At 37.5% G+C, this 18,043-nt stretch overlaps 1 protein-coding gene across 1 annotated transcript; it reads left to right on the forward strand.

Annotated features, from left to right (window-relative positions):
• The first annotated feature begins 14,874 nt into the window (after positions 1 to 14,874).
• LOC131612627 (uncharacterized) lies at positions 14,875 to 17,594 on the forward strand. The gene is made up of 5 exons (XM_058884391.1): positions 14,875 to 16,110; positions 16,341 to 16,399; positions 16,573 to 16,701; positions 16,849 to 16,984; positions 17,054 to 17,594. Exons 1-5 carry the CDS (start codon positions 15,406 to 15,408, stop codon positions 17,366 to 17,368), a joined length of 1,344 nt encoding a protein of 447 aa, XP_058740374.1. The 5' UTR covers positions 14,875 to 15,405; the 3' UTR covers positions 17,369 to 17,594.
• The last annotated feature ends 449 nt before the right edge of the window (positions 17,595 to 18,043 follow it).

Here is an 18,043-nt window from a genome sequence, read left to right on the forward strand (position 1 = left end):
GCACCAATGCGCCATCCACAATCTTCGAAGAAAGCCCGATATTATCTTCCTTCAACCCAGGGTTTAGAAGCCTCAGTTGACGAACAGCACGCTCGAAACCGACTTCAGCCATGTCGGCCAGGCTTATCTTCAGGCCATCTATCTTCTCCACGAATTCAGCCCTGGTCCGCAGAACGACCACATCTGACGACTCGTCAGCCGAGGGAGCCCACTCAAGCTGAAGGTCGGCAAGCTTTTTCTTCTCCGCCGCAATCTCCCCGTCCTTCTGCTTCAAAACCGCATCGATCTTCCTCTTCAACTCCTTGCGATCGGCCTCCATGGTCTTTATCTTGTCCTCGGCAGTCTTCTTAGCAGCCTCCGCCTTCTTCAAAGCCTCGGCCGAACCCGAGCCACCATTCGCTAACATTTGGGCCATCCCCAAGACCCTCATCACGGCGGCGCTGTCGCACGCCAGCTGTTTCTGAAGGGACGGGGGGTCCATCTCACCGATCCGACGAGCTTCATCCGGAGAGGTGACCAGCGGGAACTTCTCAAAATAACCCCCGTCCTTATAACAGGGAGGCAACACGAAGGCACGCTCGGAACCCAAGTGCGACGGCTCATGGCGTCCCCCCTCTGAAGGACGAGGCCTCTTAGGGGACCTCTCATCTAAGTTCACCCGAGGAGAGCCTGCCGAGGCCGAATTCTCCGCAGCACCAGTTCCCCGATTCTTCTTCTTCTGATTCCTCTTTGCATCCAGGGCCATCTTCAGGACTGGGTCCTCCTTCTCCGGCATGGCATCTGCGAAGAAAAAATAAAAGGAGTTAGCGAAGACACAGGACGGAAAACGAAAACATAAAAAGAGTTAGCGAAGACACAGGACGGAAAACGGAAAGCGGGGTGAATAAGCACGACCTAACAACGCCCGAGTCTCCTCGGGAGTCCGACAAGATAGCAAAGCCTTAGTATTAATAGGCCGCTGCTCCACGACCGACACACCGTTCTCGTCCAATACGGGACTCCCATTCCTCGTCACCCACCGGGACATAGTAAAGCTGTCCACATATTTGCATAGGACCGAATAGGACTCTGCGTCTTGCTCGTCCAGGTCCCCATCTTCCCAAACGTAATGTTTAGGGGGAGACGAGAAGTGACCTTTCCACCAGAAAAACGGGAACCTCGTACAGAATTCCCTTGCTACCTGCCCGTCCTCACCCCTCACTAACTCCCCGTCGGCGTCACGAAGGACCACGGTATCCGACACGTCATGGTAAGCCGCCGGGCTGAGCGGACGAACGACAAAGTATCGATCCTTGAAACCTTTCACAGAGTCAGTGTACATCCCGAAGAGCTTCCGCTCGGCATTCTTGAACGAGACCCAACCGTATCGCCCGTCTGCCGCCTGTCTTTGAACACGAAAGCACCGGCCGAACAAAGCGGTCGTGGCACCAATACCCAAATAATCACAGACAATCTCGAATGCTCGCATAAAAGCAAAAGCATTGGGATGCAATTGGGACGGCGCCAAGTTTAGAAACGCCATCATCGATTTCTGAAAATCGGAGAAGGGCAGTCGGAAGCCGAGCTCCTTGAACACGTACTCGTACATCGCAAAGCCATCCCCGTTGAACCGAGAGCATATGCGCTCGTCCTGAGACGGGCACGTCACTTGGTAATTCGGCGCTTCGCCCTCTCTCAAAACCTCGATTTCTGTAAAGACCCCATCTAGAGACTCAGTGTATCGAGAAGTGACCGTTAAGGCTTCCTCGGCTATCCAGTCGGCCGCAACCGTGCATTCGTAACTAAACAAGGGCATTGGGGAGACCCCTCCCTCGGCGTCCGGGCCAGGAGAATCAACATGGTCGTCATCAGCCAGGGAGGGCGCATTTTGATCCTCGATGATCTCGACGTCTGAACTTGTGGCCGTTGAGGCATCCGACTCGCTACTCCACGACGAATCAGATCCCGAGCCGGACTCCGAGCTAGCGCTCGAATCAGATTCACATGCACGCAGAAGGGAGAAAGTGAATTCGACAGTTCATCAAATCCACCCTTCCACCGCAATGCAAGCGAAAGGGTAGAGCAGGAGCGGCGGAGCCCCCGGCTAAACCCCCATCGAGGAAAGACGCCCGTCAGCCGAGGACTCGCGAAATGACGCGACATGACAACGCCACATCATCAGGTCCACCGACCTATACTAACCCCCGGGCATCGCCGGGATAACCCGAGGAGGAAACAACGATCGCTCGTTGATTCCAGCCTACGTCTACGACGACGACCGCGAAAATAAAGCACACAAACCCTACGAAAAAGAATAAAGCAACGAAGAGGGAAGCAAACTTACGTGAAGACATGATGACGATGACCGGATGAGCTTCTCGGTATGGTGAACAATTTGGAAGAGTATCTCCCGAAGAACGCCTGTCTGATGCCGAGCAGGTAAACAGAGAGAGTGAAACTTCCAAATGAGAGGATTCGCCCCCTTTTATAGGGAAAGGGCTCGGAAGGCGAAGCGTCGCTTCTCCTGACAAGCGCCGCCTCCTAGACCCTAGGCCATCATTACCTATGCCACGTCAGCGCGTGTCTCCCACGCGCGGCGTTTCGTCCCTCCACGGGCTGTTCCTCCGAGCACTTCTGCATGAGCACATCTGGTTGACGAGGAGCCATCTCATCGAGCATCTCCCCGGCCGAGCATCAGGTAAAGTCACAGCTTCTTGACCAGAAAACTCCGACTTGGGGGGCTCCTGTTCTGGACTGGGCCAAGGTTAGGCCCACTATGATTTTCGGCCCAATAAACCTCAGAGGCCCACGTTCCTCTACGGCCCTCTTACGCAGATAAGATGTCCGAGCATACGACACCGATATGCTCGGCACTGACGACCCCGCGAACGCCTTCGTTGCCGAGGACTCTGCTCCGCGCAGGGATCCTTCATATTCGACCCTCCGAGCAACATGTATTCCACGTGGCTCCTAAAAGACCGCGTCTCCCTTGAACTTCGGAGCGGTTAACCAGGACAGAGGGCATACACGCACCTCCGATATTTCCGCTCAGGAAACCTGGCAGTCTCCTAGTTGGGCTTGGGAATCCAACCCAATAGCGAGATCATGGCCCAGCGCTGGGGGCTATAAATACCCTCTTTAACTAGAGGGTCAGGTATTCAATTCTTACTCACTCTTAGCTAGTACTTGCGCTCCTTTGCTCGTCAACTTACTTTGGCATTGGAGTACCTTGCAGGTACACCCCCCTCCTCCTTCCTAGAAGATCCAGTCCGAGCAGCCTACGACGATTCTTCTGATCAGGTACGATCATAATCCATCTCCAAGAAAAATACATAATATTTGATATCACCTCATCATGACTAAAAGAGCCATTATCAAAAATAATTGTGTTTCTCATGTTCCAAATGCACCAAATAAAAGCTAACCAAATTGTGTTTATAATAGCTTTTATGTTGTTGTTTGTCACCTTTTCTTGAATACTCCCGAATTGCTTGAATTCCTCTTGAGAAAAAATTGCATCATCACCCAACCATAAATAAATTCTATTCCAAACCTCCTTTGTTACATGGCATTGGTAGAAAAGATGATCCAAAGATTCCGGATAAATAGAACAAAAAGGGCAATCAATGGAAGATAAGATAGACACACCTCTATTAACAAGTTGATCCTTAAGCGGTAGTCTTTTGATGAAGAATCTCCACGAAAAAATCTTGATCTTTGCCGGAATCGTTGTCTTCCAAATTACATCCAATAGCTTGATTGTGGAGTTTGGCCAAGCTATCTCTTTTGCACTTGACATCAAGTGCGAGACACTAGACACCGTGAAGACTCCGTTAGAGGTGAGATTCCAATGGAAATCATCCTTAGCCGTTATGTCCAACACAACACCTTGAAGAAGCTCAATTAAATCCCTAATTTCGTCACCAATTGCCTTGCTCGTTACGGACAAGTTGATTAAAGTGACGTTCGGTACCAAGTGAATCAAAACCTCATCACCGAAGATGGCTTCCCAATTCCACGAATTGTTACCATTGTTCGGATTAAGTATGTCCTTCACCGCACATAATTCATTGGTTGTACAATCAAACAAGAGTGGGAAGTAAACACGTAGCAGTTGGTCTACCAACCAAACACTATGCCAAAAGAGAACATTATTACCTTGCTTTAAGTCGCATTTGATCCGATCGTTGAACCCATCGCCTAAGGCCTCCTCTTTGTAGTCATTAAGAACAATGTCTCTCCACCATCTAGAATCATCCCGATTTAGGAGATCCTTGCTAGCGGCTAACACTTTTATCTTCAGTTCATGATATCTCAAGCATATGAATTTACTCCATATTGCCTTGTCCTCTTTTAGGATTCTCGGAAGTAATCATATTAATGTAATCGGTGTAAGCAATAATGATATTATCATTTGCTTGTGTTTAGAAAAAAATACTATTCATGAATTTGAATAAATTTCAATTAATAAATATAACATGCAAGGTAATTATGTCTTTCTATATTTCAATTTATTTATTTTTGGAATAAAGAGATTGTGTTATTGTTGCCTATTTATTTTAAAATAGTAGAATGCAAAGAGATACATTTTATAACAGTAGAGTTACATTTTGGAATAGAAATCATGACAACACTAACCAGTAACCAAGACCATGAGAAGAGGAAAAATTGTATTGAAAAGAGAACAAATTTTAAAACTTAAATTTAAATTCAATATGATTAATTAATTATCATTATAAGAGAAATAATAAATTAATTTTATTAGTTAATGTATAAAAATCAAATTAACCTAAAATAAGAAAAATGTAGCGCCCCACTTTTTCTATTTGAAACACGATAAAAACAAAAACAAACAACAACAAAATGTTAGGACTTTACTCTCTTTGGCTTGACATGCTACCTCTTTTATTTTCATGTGCTCCAATTTGCACATTATAAACAATTAGTTCATTAATTTACCAAAAATTATTTTATTCAAAATTAATTTAGAACTATGATGATATATATCTATTAAATTGGTTACTTTAAAATGACCGCGAACAAAAAAGTAATAGAGGACACAGAGTTCATCCTCGCGGAAAAGAACGAAGCGGACGTTAGTTTCATCTCCAACAGAGCAAAACATTGATCAATAATTGTTCTGTAAATGTTATATAATATAATTTAGTTAATTAAGTTACTACAGAAAAATCAAAATTGAAATTCATATATTATAAACTATAAAGAGTAAGAATATATAAGTATGATTACTCGAAGAAAGCCAGTAACATACTCTCTGAAATTACACAAAGACTCTTCCTCGCCCTAATTTTCCTAAAAGAAAAAAAAAACAACAAAATTTTCAGAACAACATAATTAAAATGTTTGTTAATGGAAATAATACTAATAATGAATGAATGAAAGAGGTTGAAGAGACCTTTTAGATAAAATGCAAATTGAGCTAATGTTACATGTTCTTCATTTATGATCTCAACATCAGGAACTTTAGAAGAAGCCCTAAAAAATCCATAAAAAAACAAAGAATCACGAAGAGAAGATTAGAAGAAGCCCTAAAAAATCCATAAAAAACTAAAGAATCACAAAGAGAAGAACAATAACTATTCCGTGCAAAGAAAGCTTGCAGACGAAAAAATGATGGGAAGGAAGATGGAAAGAAATTTTCTGCTTGATAGAATGGAACTGAATAATATAAAAGAGTCTGATGGACAGGTTTGCTGTTGATAACACTCCATAAATCAACAACTCGAACGGTCAATCTCCATGTTTCCTTTGAATCGTTAATGTCCTTAACGGAGCTAAATTTTCGGATCATAATCTGTTTAGTGACAACATAGAAGGAAAAAAAACATCAGCATCATGACATAGAGTAGTCTAACAACAGAAGGAACAAAAAAATATTGATTGAAAGAGAGGAAGACGGGAAAATGGGGGAAGGAGGAAGAAAATAAACCTCAGAAGTGGACAGAATAAAATGAAGAATAGTGACAGCATGTTCCTTGAAGAGTCTGACTTTATAGATGGAGGGAAGAAATTGAAAGGGTTTAGGGTTTTTCAAAACTGAAGGTTCCAATGCATTGGAAAGACTAAAACGTGTTGCAATGTTTTTCATATTCCAATAAAAAAATTTAATTAATTAGACTGCTGCAACTAAATAGGTTTAGGTGTTAATGGAAATAGTGAAAGACATTGGAAACTATAAAAAATGTATTTGGAAAATGGTATTTATTAGTATTTGTAATTGAAAGAGATATAGTGTGTTTGCAAATAATATGAAAAGGTTTATCTACTATACAAACATTTACTAAGAGATTGACCAATCTGACCGATTTGTCCCTTGCACAAATTGCATTTACAAAAGAAAAAAGGCATTTTCGTAATCAACTAAATACAACACAAAATTTTCACATTTTTCAACAAGTGTTACATTCTCATTGGTCCAACTTGATTTAATCTACTTTCCCTCCATAACACCCTTTGTTTCTAGCACAATTTTAAATTTTAAATTTTCACTTTCTCCCATACTCTCTTTTAAGATCTGTTTTGTGAACCCTAAACTTCTCTCTCTATCTCTTTCTCTACTCATCAACTCATCCATCTTCTCCTAACCCTAGCAGAAAATAATTTCCTTCCATTTTCTGATTGATTATGTATTGTGCCATTGAACTTTATACATTTATGACATTTGGAGACGATCCAAGTCACTTATTGGTTAGTTAGTTGAGTTTGTTACGTTTCTAGTATAGCTAGCCACGACGTTGGAGCATCCAACGACGACGTTTCACAACAACTCCGCTACAACCTTCGATGAAGTTTCCATGGAACGCAGCAAGAGCTTCGTCAACTCCTTGTAGGTTCTCTCTGATGATTTTCACCTTTTTCTCTATTTTTTTGCTGTGAGTTTTTTTATTTTATATTTATATATTCTTTTAGGTTCAGATCTGTGTTTGTTTCGATTTGTTTGGTGGAGTTTGTATCAAGTATATTTTGTTATGTTTGTTGCCAAATTGTTTTGTGATTGTGATTTTATTCAAGATTATTTCGGGTTGCAAACGTTACCGATTAAATTTTCCTGTAAAGTCTGCTTCGGCATTTCAATATAAGTTAGTTGTGTATAGAACTTATGAGATGCCTTTTTTTTACTCAGAACTTCTGAAATGCTAGGGGCTTGCTTTGAGGTTATAGGTGAATAAAATGAAATAAATTTTGGATAAAAAGCATGCTTTAATTTGCTTTGAGGCTTTGGTTTGTAATCATAATTTCAAACTATCTATTTTCATTTTATGAGACCTCTACAAGGATTGTTGTCTATAACTATACAACTACTTTTAAATAGGGGCTTAACTTGGATGTAGATTGTATCGTTAATTGAATTGATTTTCAATTCTGTAACCGCAACTGAAACCGCAACTGCCACTGTAAGATACTTCTGCTCATTTTTCCAGCCCTCTTTTTTTAATTTTGTTTATCGTATATGTATTTTGTATGGTTACGGGGATTGGAAATTGGAAGTTATCAAACAGAGATTTAGCAGAAGATGCTTTGGAGTAAATTTGGGGATGAGGAATGGCTTTCTTATTCAATACGTTTTCTTATACAAGATTCAATGGTTATATATTACACATCATTTCATTGCCTACATATGAGTTTTGGTGAGGAATCATACATGACAAGGTTCAATGGTTATATATTACACAACATTTCATTGCCTTTAACTTCAATCAATGATTTCTATACTTCTGCGATGGATGCCGCTAATGATTCCACTGATGAAGAAGACTACAAGGAACTATGGGTGAGAAATTTTCTCATCAGTCTTATATTTTCTTCGCATTTGTATCTTTCTCACTCATATATTTTTTTATGTTTGTAGCATTTCTCTGCTTGTATATATTTGTTTATGTATTTTGTATTTACGAGGGATGGTTCAACTCATTATTTTGTGAAGATACTGGATGAAAATGATGACTTTAAGTTGCTACCATTTTGTTTTACTGCCATTTTTCTATGTTTATGCATAATGTGTTTTTCACCATTAACATTTCTCTGTTTTCCTAGTTATGGTTTGTAAGGTATTTCATGATTGTGCACTACTTATCAATAGTTGCAGTACTGAGGTATATAGGGGCCATCCAATAAACACAACTCCAATTCAACATGAGTTTTGTAATAGTTGCATTGCAGCACTTATGCATCTAAGTGACATAGCATAAAATTATTCAAAAAGAAACCTGATGCATGAGTTGTTCTGTAAACAGAGTTCAAGCTATTAGATATTTCAAGTAAGTTAAAAAAACATTTCTTTAACTTTCTGATGTATGAAAAAGCATATTTTTCCTCAGTTAGTGATGCGTATCTTGCAGGCTAGGCTAGGTCCTGGAAGGTTGCACCATTGTATGAGATTGATAGGCGCTGCTGAGCGAGGAATGCAACTGATGGCTCATAGAGCTCTTGGTAGGAAAGCTTTTGGGAAAATGATTTCTCAACATGGCTCATTTATTTCAGATTTGGCCAAGGTATTATTGTGAGAAAGCCAAAAACAAAACTCTCCTTTCGTTTCACTTTTTACTCGATCTTTGCTAACTTATATCGAACTGTTGTTGTTCAGTGCCGAGTCGAGCGAGAGAAAACTAGATTACTTGTGTTGGAAGCCGCAGACCAGCTTGATCGATATGGAAACAAAAAAGCTTGAGGGATAATTGCAATGGCTAAGGTAGCTGCACCACAAATGAGATTAATGGTACTTGACATGGCAATCCAAGTGCATGGAGCGGCTGGTGTATCGTCTGACACTGTCCTATCACATTTGTGGGCAACCGCAAGGACATTGAGAATCGCGGTCCATACGAAGTTCACTTGGGTACCATAGGCAAGTTAGAATTAGAAATACAAAGAGCCAAGCTTTGAAAACAAAAAGAAAGTCGCCCGTGCCTGTTTGGAATCGCGGTGAATTTGTTCAAGCTCCGAAGTAAAGCTTTTACCACGCGGCGGCTCGCCATGATTTCAAACACTACAAATAAAAACTTATATGAATGAAGATGTCACAATCCCACTTAATAAAGTGTTCCAAGGAAAAAACATATATTTACACTAGCAGTGTTCTGATGTACTAAATATGATAAATATTTGTTTTGCTGCAGATAAAATTTGAGCCGATGTTGAAACAGTTATTGAGTTTTGATCCAGATGAATGGACTGGAAGTTTAATTGAATGCTTTTTAAAAGATAAAAAGAATGTCTTGCTTGGAGAATTGTTGTCTATGTGCTATGTGCTATGATTGTTAGTCCTTTTCTTTTTTGGATGCGTGTTGTTGCATTTACATGCCTAAGGTCTTGAACATTATCAGTTTCGGAATAAATCAATTATTTTATCATTTTGGCAGGAGATATAACTCACTCTGTGTGACAATAGATTTTGAAAGAAAAATTTGTCTCTGGTGGTTAGTTTGTAACTATATTGTAGATTGTTGATGTTGTTTATGCTTTTTATAAGTTGATGTTTAATCATTGTTCTTTGACTTTTAGTGTAGATGAAGAATTAATCATATCCTAATAACATAACATGTTTGATGATAGGCCAACCATGAACTACTGCTGTGAGACTATATTTCTGGATTATGTTATATATTTAGTGAGCTAAAGTGTGTATCTTTTAGATTATACTAATAATGAACATTTTGTATGTTAGTTTTCAACTCCAGACTATACACACTTTTGCTATGGGTTATAAGTATAGCTTCTCACATTAATAACTTTTCTCTTCTAAGAATGTGTTCAATTTATAATTATAATTAGTTACAACAGGCCATTATAATTAATTACAAAATATTAATAAATTATTTTCTTTTAAAAAATTATTAATAAAAATTGAGAATACTTAAAAAAATTAATAATGTTTTGTTTAAAAAAATTAACAAATATCTTAATATTATTTTGATACTTTTGAATATTTAACACATTAACACAATTGTTATTTTACACATTAACACAATTGTTTGATAACTCTCTTAATGATTAATGGATATTACACACAAAATTAGCACATAAATACAATAATAAAATATTTAATTTTACGGGTTACTATCAACACAATGCATATTTTATTTTAATCAACAATGACTTTTATTTGAAAAGTAAAATCTTTATTTTCAAATATCAAATTTTTTTTTTCTTTCTCCATCTCATTGGACCCTTTTTTCAAAAATTTTCTTTTTTAATCTTATTGGTCACTACCAACACAATGCATACATACCCGTGTTGCATACATACCCGTGTTGACCTATCTTAAACCTTTTTTTGTGGATAATTATTTTAACTTAGAACCTAATTTTTATACTACTAATATCTTATTAGTAAAACTTTTTTTAGATGGTTAATTTCCATTTTATGTATGCAATTTGGTCAAACTTCTTTACTTAACATTTTTTGTATCGTTTATAAAATATTACACCACAAATAATGCACCCCGGCGACAGCACAGGTCTCCGACTAGTTGGTATATGAAATTGTGTCTGCACGCCTACGCCTAATAAAGTTGGGTTTAGAATAATTAATATATTTTCATTAAAATAGAGATTCAGTGTAATAATTATTATTATATTCAGTATGGATATTAGAGATTAGCGGACATAACAATAATGATAGTTAAAGTAATTATTAATAAATTCAAAGCATTCGAAAATAATAATTTAATGATGCGATAATTACATGTTTACCCTTGAAATTAACTCTCTTAAACGTTTTTAGTTGGTTAATAATGTAATAATGGTGGTAATTACTTTTTATATAGTAAAGTAGATTATTTTTTTGAGCTCTACCAATTTTATCATCTATCTAATATCATTTATAATTTTTTTATATTTTTATTATTGCTTTACAATTCTACCTCTCTAATGTTTCATTTCTTTCTTTCTTTTTTTCATTAATAAACTAACATATATTTCATATAAGTAAACTATTTATTAATTTTATATAAATTTTATATTAAATAATTAAATAAAACGATTGCTTTATGATTTAAATTAGCAACACAATTATTATAAAAATCATTTATATACCACTAATTCATTTTACTCCTTCTTTCACTACGTACCAATCATTGATCACCATCTCAATCTTATTTTATTTTACTTCTTTCTTTACCACACCACTCACTCATATTAATAAAAATATTATTGGTCTCTAAAATAATATTCATTTCTTTTTTTTTCTGTAACTATTTTTTCCACTAATTATTATTAAATAAAACATAATTATTTGTCATAGACTTTAAGTCTTTTTAAATTATATTAAATTTTTATATTATTTCGTGAATTTAATTTTAATAACCAATTTTTTTAAAAAAATTCCAGAAATAACAAATATTTCAAATAAATTACCAAAATAGCAACTTTATTGAAAAAAAAACACGTTGTCGCCAGGGGGTGGCGACAACACTTAACCTATATTGTTGTCGCCAATGGGCCTGGCGAATGCATGCAAAAAACAGGTGTTGTCGCCCCCCCCTGGCGACAACACCTCCCCTTTATTTTTTTTTCAATTTTTTTATATTATTTTTTTTACCTATTATTTTTAACTATATTTTTAGTTTGGAAAAATAATATCAATAAATAAAAAGTACCAAATACATTAACCATTAATCATAATTAAAAAAGTACATTAAAATTAAAAAAATACATTAAAATTAAAAAAACACAAAATACATTAACGATAATAATAAAATTTCTATTGACCGCCACGTGGACCATGGTACGATCCGCACTCAAGTTGTCTAATAACTCGTGTCAAAGAATCACGAGTCGGGAGTGTTCCCCTATTCCTGCGACGACGCCCCCCTCTATTTGGTTCCTCTTGTGTTTGAGTCGACAGTCCCTCAATGCATTCTGGGTCTACAAAATTTGTGAGTCGTCCTTGACCTCTAGAATTCTCGCTATAGGAAAGGCGGGTGCCCGCGGCGCCTTCAAAGCTTTTTACCTAAAGGAAACATTTGAAAAGACAACACAACAACACAACAAACAACACAACAAACAATTAAAATCTAGGAAATTATAGCGGCTAAAACAATGTCATCTATTCCGTCCATTATTTGTTCCAGTATCAAGCCTCTGAATCCTTTTTATTTCTTCCCCTGGACTGTACTCCCCTTCTAACTGTGACATCAGAGTCCGCTTCAGGTTGTTGAAGTCGCGGATGTTCCAAAACGTCACCGCCATAGGGGGTTTGACCGGGGAAAAAATTACATGCCCATAACATCTCTTATATTCCGACGCTGGCACAAGACAGCTGGATGATGTTCGTTGCCATGAGTTCGGCCTTATGCGAGACATAATCAATAATGTGAAGTGAAAATGGAAAAATTGAAGGAGAAAATAATGAAGATTGATTGCATGATGGGCTGCTATATATAGGCAAAAATATTAGGTGTTGTCGCCACCCAATGAGGCGACTGGGACCACTGGAAGATCATTTATTGCACAATTAGGTGTTGTCGCCATCCAAGACGGCGATCGGGACAACTGTATGCAGCTAAAAAAAATAATATAAAAAAATTGAAAAAAATAAAATAAAGGGGAGGTGTTGTCGCCAGGGGGGTGGCGACAACACTAAGCATTTGTACATAGTCGCCAGGCCCATTGGCGACATCATTGATATTGGAGTGTTGTCGCCACCCCCCTGGCGACAACGTGTTATTTTTTTTAAAAAATGGACATTTGTGTAATTTATTTGAAATACTTGTTATTTTTAAAATTTTTTAAAAAAATGTGGTTATTCAAAAAAAAAAATCTTATTTCGTTTCTAATCTTTTAATGATGTGTTTCTATTTCTTTCTTATGCTTTTATGATTTCTTTTTATTTATTTATTATTCTTTTCTTTTTAGTCATTGGTTGCCTACTTATCTTGAATTTTAAATTCTATTATTTACATATTTAAGATAAGTTAGTTTGTAAAAATTTAAAAATATATATTATTAATTATTTATAAAACAAAAACTATTAAATTGTTAATAATTTTTGATCGTCAAGGCAGCGGAATCTGGCTTGGAGAGCAAGATGGGGGGGTACCTGCAAGGTTCTCCGATGCTTAAGTTAGTAGCTATCAGAGAATGAGGGTTGAGAGTGAAGAATGGAATACCCGACCCTCTAGTGAAAGAGGGTATTTATAGCCCCCAGCGCTGGGCCAAGGTTCCCTAATTGGGCCAAATCCAACTGGAGGCCCACGTGCTAGGGAACTGCCAGAACGTCCCGTGCTAGGGCTGAGTCAGCAGGAGACTCATGTTCTGGGTGAGCATAGCGTAGGGTTCGGAGATGGTTGACCGAATCCTCTGCTGCGTGACGCGTGGTCTTCGCGCGTGGATAACTCTTGACGGTTATCCAGTAAATGGGCCCAAATGACTTGGGCCTGCTCGGCTAGTGAGAAGAGCTGGGCCTGCTCGGCCCAGTCCAGAACAGGAGCCCCCCAAGTCATTAGTCTTGTAAGGGTGATGACTTCAACCAGGAGGTTAGCCGAGCAAGAGCACGAGCAATGGTTTTCGACGGTAGACTCCTCGCACGCTTAGGTTGACGGGGAGAGGAGTTTCTGCCGGTCATAAGACCGAATGGTGGTCGGCCAGTGCCCATGGGAACCGGGGAGGCGGCTGTCCCTTGGTTTCCACTTGACACGTTACTGATCGTGCCTGATCAGATGAATCGTCAAGGCAGCGAAATCTGGCTTGGAGAGCAAGATGGGGGGTACCTGCAAGGTTCTCCGATGCTTAAGTTAGTAGCTATCAGAGAATGAGGGTTGAGAGTGAAGAATGGAATACCCGACCCTCTAGTGAAAGAGGGTATTTATAGCCCCTAGCGCTGGACCAAGGTTCCCTAATTGGGCCAAATCCAACTGGAGGCCCACGTGCTAGGGAACTGCCAGAACGTCCCGTGCTAGGGCTGAGTCAGCAGGAGACTCACGTTCTGGGTGAGCATAGCGTAGGGTTCGAAGATGGTTGACCGAATCCTCCGCTGCGTGACGCGTGGTCTTCGCGCGTGGATAACTCTTGACGGTTATCCAGTAAATGGGCCCAAATGACTTGGGCCTGCTCGGCTAGTGAGAAGAGCTGGGCCTGCTCGGCCCAGTCCAGAATAATTTTTATAAGAAACACAATCAATTTAAAATACTCAAATGATTTTTTAAATATATATTTAATAAAAATAATAATTTAATAATATTTATTCGTGCATCACATAGTAGTAGACTATTAGTATTAGTATATAATTACATTCCAATTATTATATAGATAGTATAAATATGTTAATATTATAGTTATATTTTCTATTTTGTGATAATTATCTTATTTAATTTGTAATAGACATTTTATTTGTAATAGAAAACTGTTATAAATATAATTATTTTCTATTTTTAATACATTTAATTATTTTCTTAATTCTATTATTTTATTAATTAATATTATAAATATCATTAGAGTTTAAATGCACAGGGTAAAAGAATTTTACACTGTCATTCAATTAGAATATAACGTTCTTCTATGTCATATAAATTTTTTAAAATTTCCAGTCTGACTTATCCTAATTCATGATTGTCATTGGTTGACAGTGTAAAACTATTTTACACTGTCAGTGCATATCTTTTTTTTCCATATCATTATTCTTCATTTTAAATTTATAACAACGATAACACATTAATAATATTCATGAATTATTGAGTTAAATCAATTTTTTTGTTTATTTATCATCTTTATTTAATCAATACGAAGCGGTCAAAATACAATGAATATTATATGACCCAAAATAATATTGTTTACCGCATAAATTATTTTTAAAATATATTTTAAGAAATTCATAAATAAAAATTTATATAAAAATAAATAAATAAACTTGTAAATTTTTAATAAAGTCCATGCAAAAAATTTCTCAATTTTAGATTTACATCTTCCATTGACCTCTCCTTCAAGCTCAATGTGGATGTACCTCCATTACACTAGATCTCTCACCAGCTCGTCAACGGTTCATGTGTGAGAAAAACCCAAAAGTTTGATCCTTTGGTTTTCTGGGCACTACTTTGAGAATAACCCACGTTTCTCCAATTTCGAATTTCTGATCAAAGCCTCCGTTTTTGGATGAAATTATCAAGTTTGATTCCTTGAGTTTCTGGGTTTGCCTGTAAGCCATCTCTGTTTCCTATTTTGATATTCATCAAATTCATATTAGACCCTTTTTTGTATTATTTCCGATTGTATAATCTCTATAGTCCCTTATTCATGTACTTTGCTTGTTTTTGTTTCGAGTGTGGAATAAATCAACTTCTACAGTAGTTATCACAAAGAAGTTAAGAATAGTAGTACTATTGAGAGATTTTCCAAGTTCAGGATATTTGCCATTTGGTGTAAAACCAATTTGATTTTAGAAAGTACTGAGTATGCTTAGGTTGTTGACACAATGTCAATTCTCTGTGGCTTGCCTCTTGTTGAATGTGTGTATTGTATAGCTTGTGTTCGTTGGGCTTGGAAGAGATGTCTTCATACTGCAGGCCATGACAGTCAAACTTGGGGGGTTGCTACAACAGAAGAATTTGAGCCTGTTCCGCGTCTTTGTCGATATATTTTATCTGTGTATGAAGAAGATCTTCGAAGCCCTCTTTGGGCACCTCCTGGTGGTTATGGAATTAACCCGGATTGGTTATTACTTAGAAAGACGTATAAAGATACACACGGGAGGGCTCCGCCGTATATTCTGTATCTTGATCATGATCATGGGGATATAGTTCTTGCTATAAGGGGACTGAATTTGGCGAAGGAGGGTGATTATGCTGTTCTGTTGGATAATAAATTGGGGAAGAGAAAGTTTGATGGGGGATATGTTCATAATGGACTGTTGAAAGCTGCTGGGACGGTTTTGGATGCTGAGTGTGATATTTTGAGGGATTTGGTAGAGAAGTATCCGAATTATACTCTTACTTTTGCTGGACATTCGCTTGGATCGGGAGTAGCTGCAATGTTGAGCATGGTGGTTGTGCAGAATCGGGATAGACTTGGAAACATTGAGAGGAAGAGAGTTAGGTGTTATGCTATTGCTCCTGCTAGGTGTATGTCGCTTAATTTGGCAGTCAGATATGCGGATATCATAAACTCTGTTGTGCTTCAGGCAAGTTATCAAGATCTTATTCGCTTACTTGAAAAATCTTTGGCATTCCTCTTAATATTTTTGCATCCAGCAGAATGTGATGAATGATAAATTAGAGGATTTGTTGGTATAGTGTGCTTCTTTCATTCCTTTTTTAATTTACCGATGAGGTTATGCGGCATCACAAACTTCAGCTTATACTCTCTTATACTTGATTCATGCTGAAACGTACTGTTCTTTTCCTTGGTCAGGATGACTTCTTACCACGGACAGCCACCCCATTGGAAGATATATTCAAATCTCTGTTATGGTATGTTATAGCATCCCATTTACTACTAACTTTGTTATTATCATTCTTGTTATATAAGTCTCAAGTATATGTTCTATATGTTTAAGTCTGAGAAACTGTCAACACTCAACAGTTAAGTGGAAAACAGAAATGATTGTCGTTGTAATTTTAATGCTGTTTTCTTGGATTGGTAGTTTGCCGTGCTTGTTGTGCTTGAAGTGCTTGAGGGATACATGTATATCGGAGGAGAAGATGCTGAAAGATCCAAGGAGACTATATGCACCTGGTCGCCTTTACCACATTGTTGAGAGAAAGCCTTTCAGGTATGGCTAAGGATTCCACAAAGAAATACAATAATAACAACGTATCTGTTTGATTGTCTAGCATTTGTTTATACGGTTACTTTTAAAACTAAGCTTATATATCCTTTTTCGTTTGGCTTTTCATTTCTTAACACCGTTTCTACGCAGATGCGGAAGGTTTCCTCCAGTTGTGAAAACGGCAGTGCCAGTAGATGGAAGGTTTGAGCATATAGTTCTTTCTTGCAACGCTACATCAGATCATGCCATTATTTGGATAGAGAAAGAGGCTCAAAGGGCTTTAAATGTACGGAATCAATCAAATTCGACTAATTTGACACTATTTAATATTTGACAACATCTTTGCCAATTGCAGTTGATGCTGGAGAAAGATAATACCATGAAAGTACCTGCGAAGCAAATCATGGAGCGCCAGGAAACAATGGACAGACACAACCAAGAGTACACAGCAGCATTACAAAGGGCGAAAACGTTACATGTTCCACACGCTTTTAATCCACCATCACAATACGGAACTTTTGATGATGAGGGAGAGGAGAGTTCGAGAAAGTCAGAAGCCGAGTTTTCTGTTAGTTCAACCAATAAGAGTAGGGCAGACGAAAGCTGGGATGCATTGATTGAGCGTCTTTTTGATAAGGATGAACATGGAAAAATGGTGTTCAAGAGATGAATGATGATAGTGTAATTTATATGTATTAAATATGAATTATAATTATTGTCATGAACTAAAATTCATTCATTCTTTTGTGATTTTTGGTAGATATAAGAGGAAATAACATAGACGGAAGATTGGTGAGTTTTGTACTGTAGAAATTGTTGGGAATCACTTCTCTTATGCTTCATATATGTAAGGATACTCTTGAAGTAAATGTGCGTGAATGCACTTTCTCTGTTCAGTTTGAATTAGTTATGTCAGTTAGAGTTGTTTCAGCTTGACTTTGAGAACTGTGTACAATTTCTCTCATTCATTAATAATTTTTTCATCATTGCACCCTGCATTGTATGGTAAATTGAGGTGCTCTTATTTACAAGACAGAAAAAATGTATTTGCATCAGATGCAATATATTATTATTATTCTTTGTCGTGTAGAAACAAAGGGAAAAGGTTAAGTGAGAGGCTGTCAAACTAAAGCCCCACACCAACTCATGCAAAAATGAAACAAAGCTACTCTCATGTATAAAATGTCTTCGATTGTAATATGCAACTTTCAACTAGCATACTTTGTATGCAAGTTTGGACGGGAGGAAAATGGAAGATATTTTGTTTGCGAGCTTGAACGGGAGGAAAATGGAAGATTTTTAAAATTGAATTTTTAAAAAAATATAAGGAAATATTTAACTTTTT

The sequence above is a fragment of the Vicia villosa genome, linkage group LG1 (assembly GCF_029867415.1).
Source record: "Vicia villosa cultivar HV-30 ecotype Madison, WI linkage group LG1, Vvil1.0, whole genome shotgun sequence".
Lineage (NCBI taxonomy): Eukaryota > Viridiplantae > Streptophyta > Magnoliopsida > Fabales > Fabaceae > Vicia > Vicia villosa.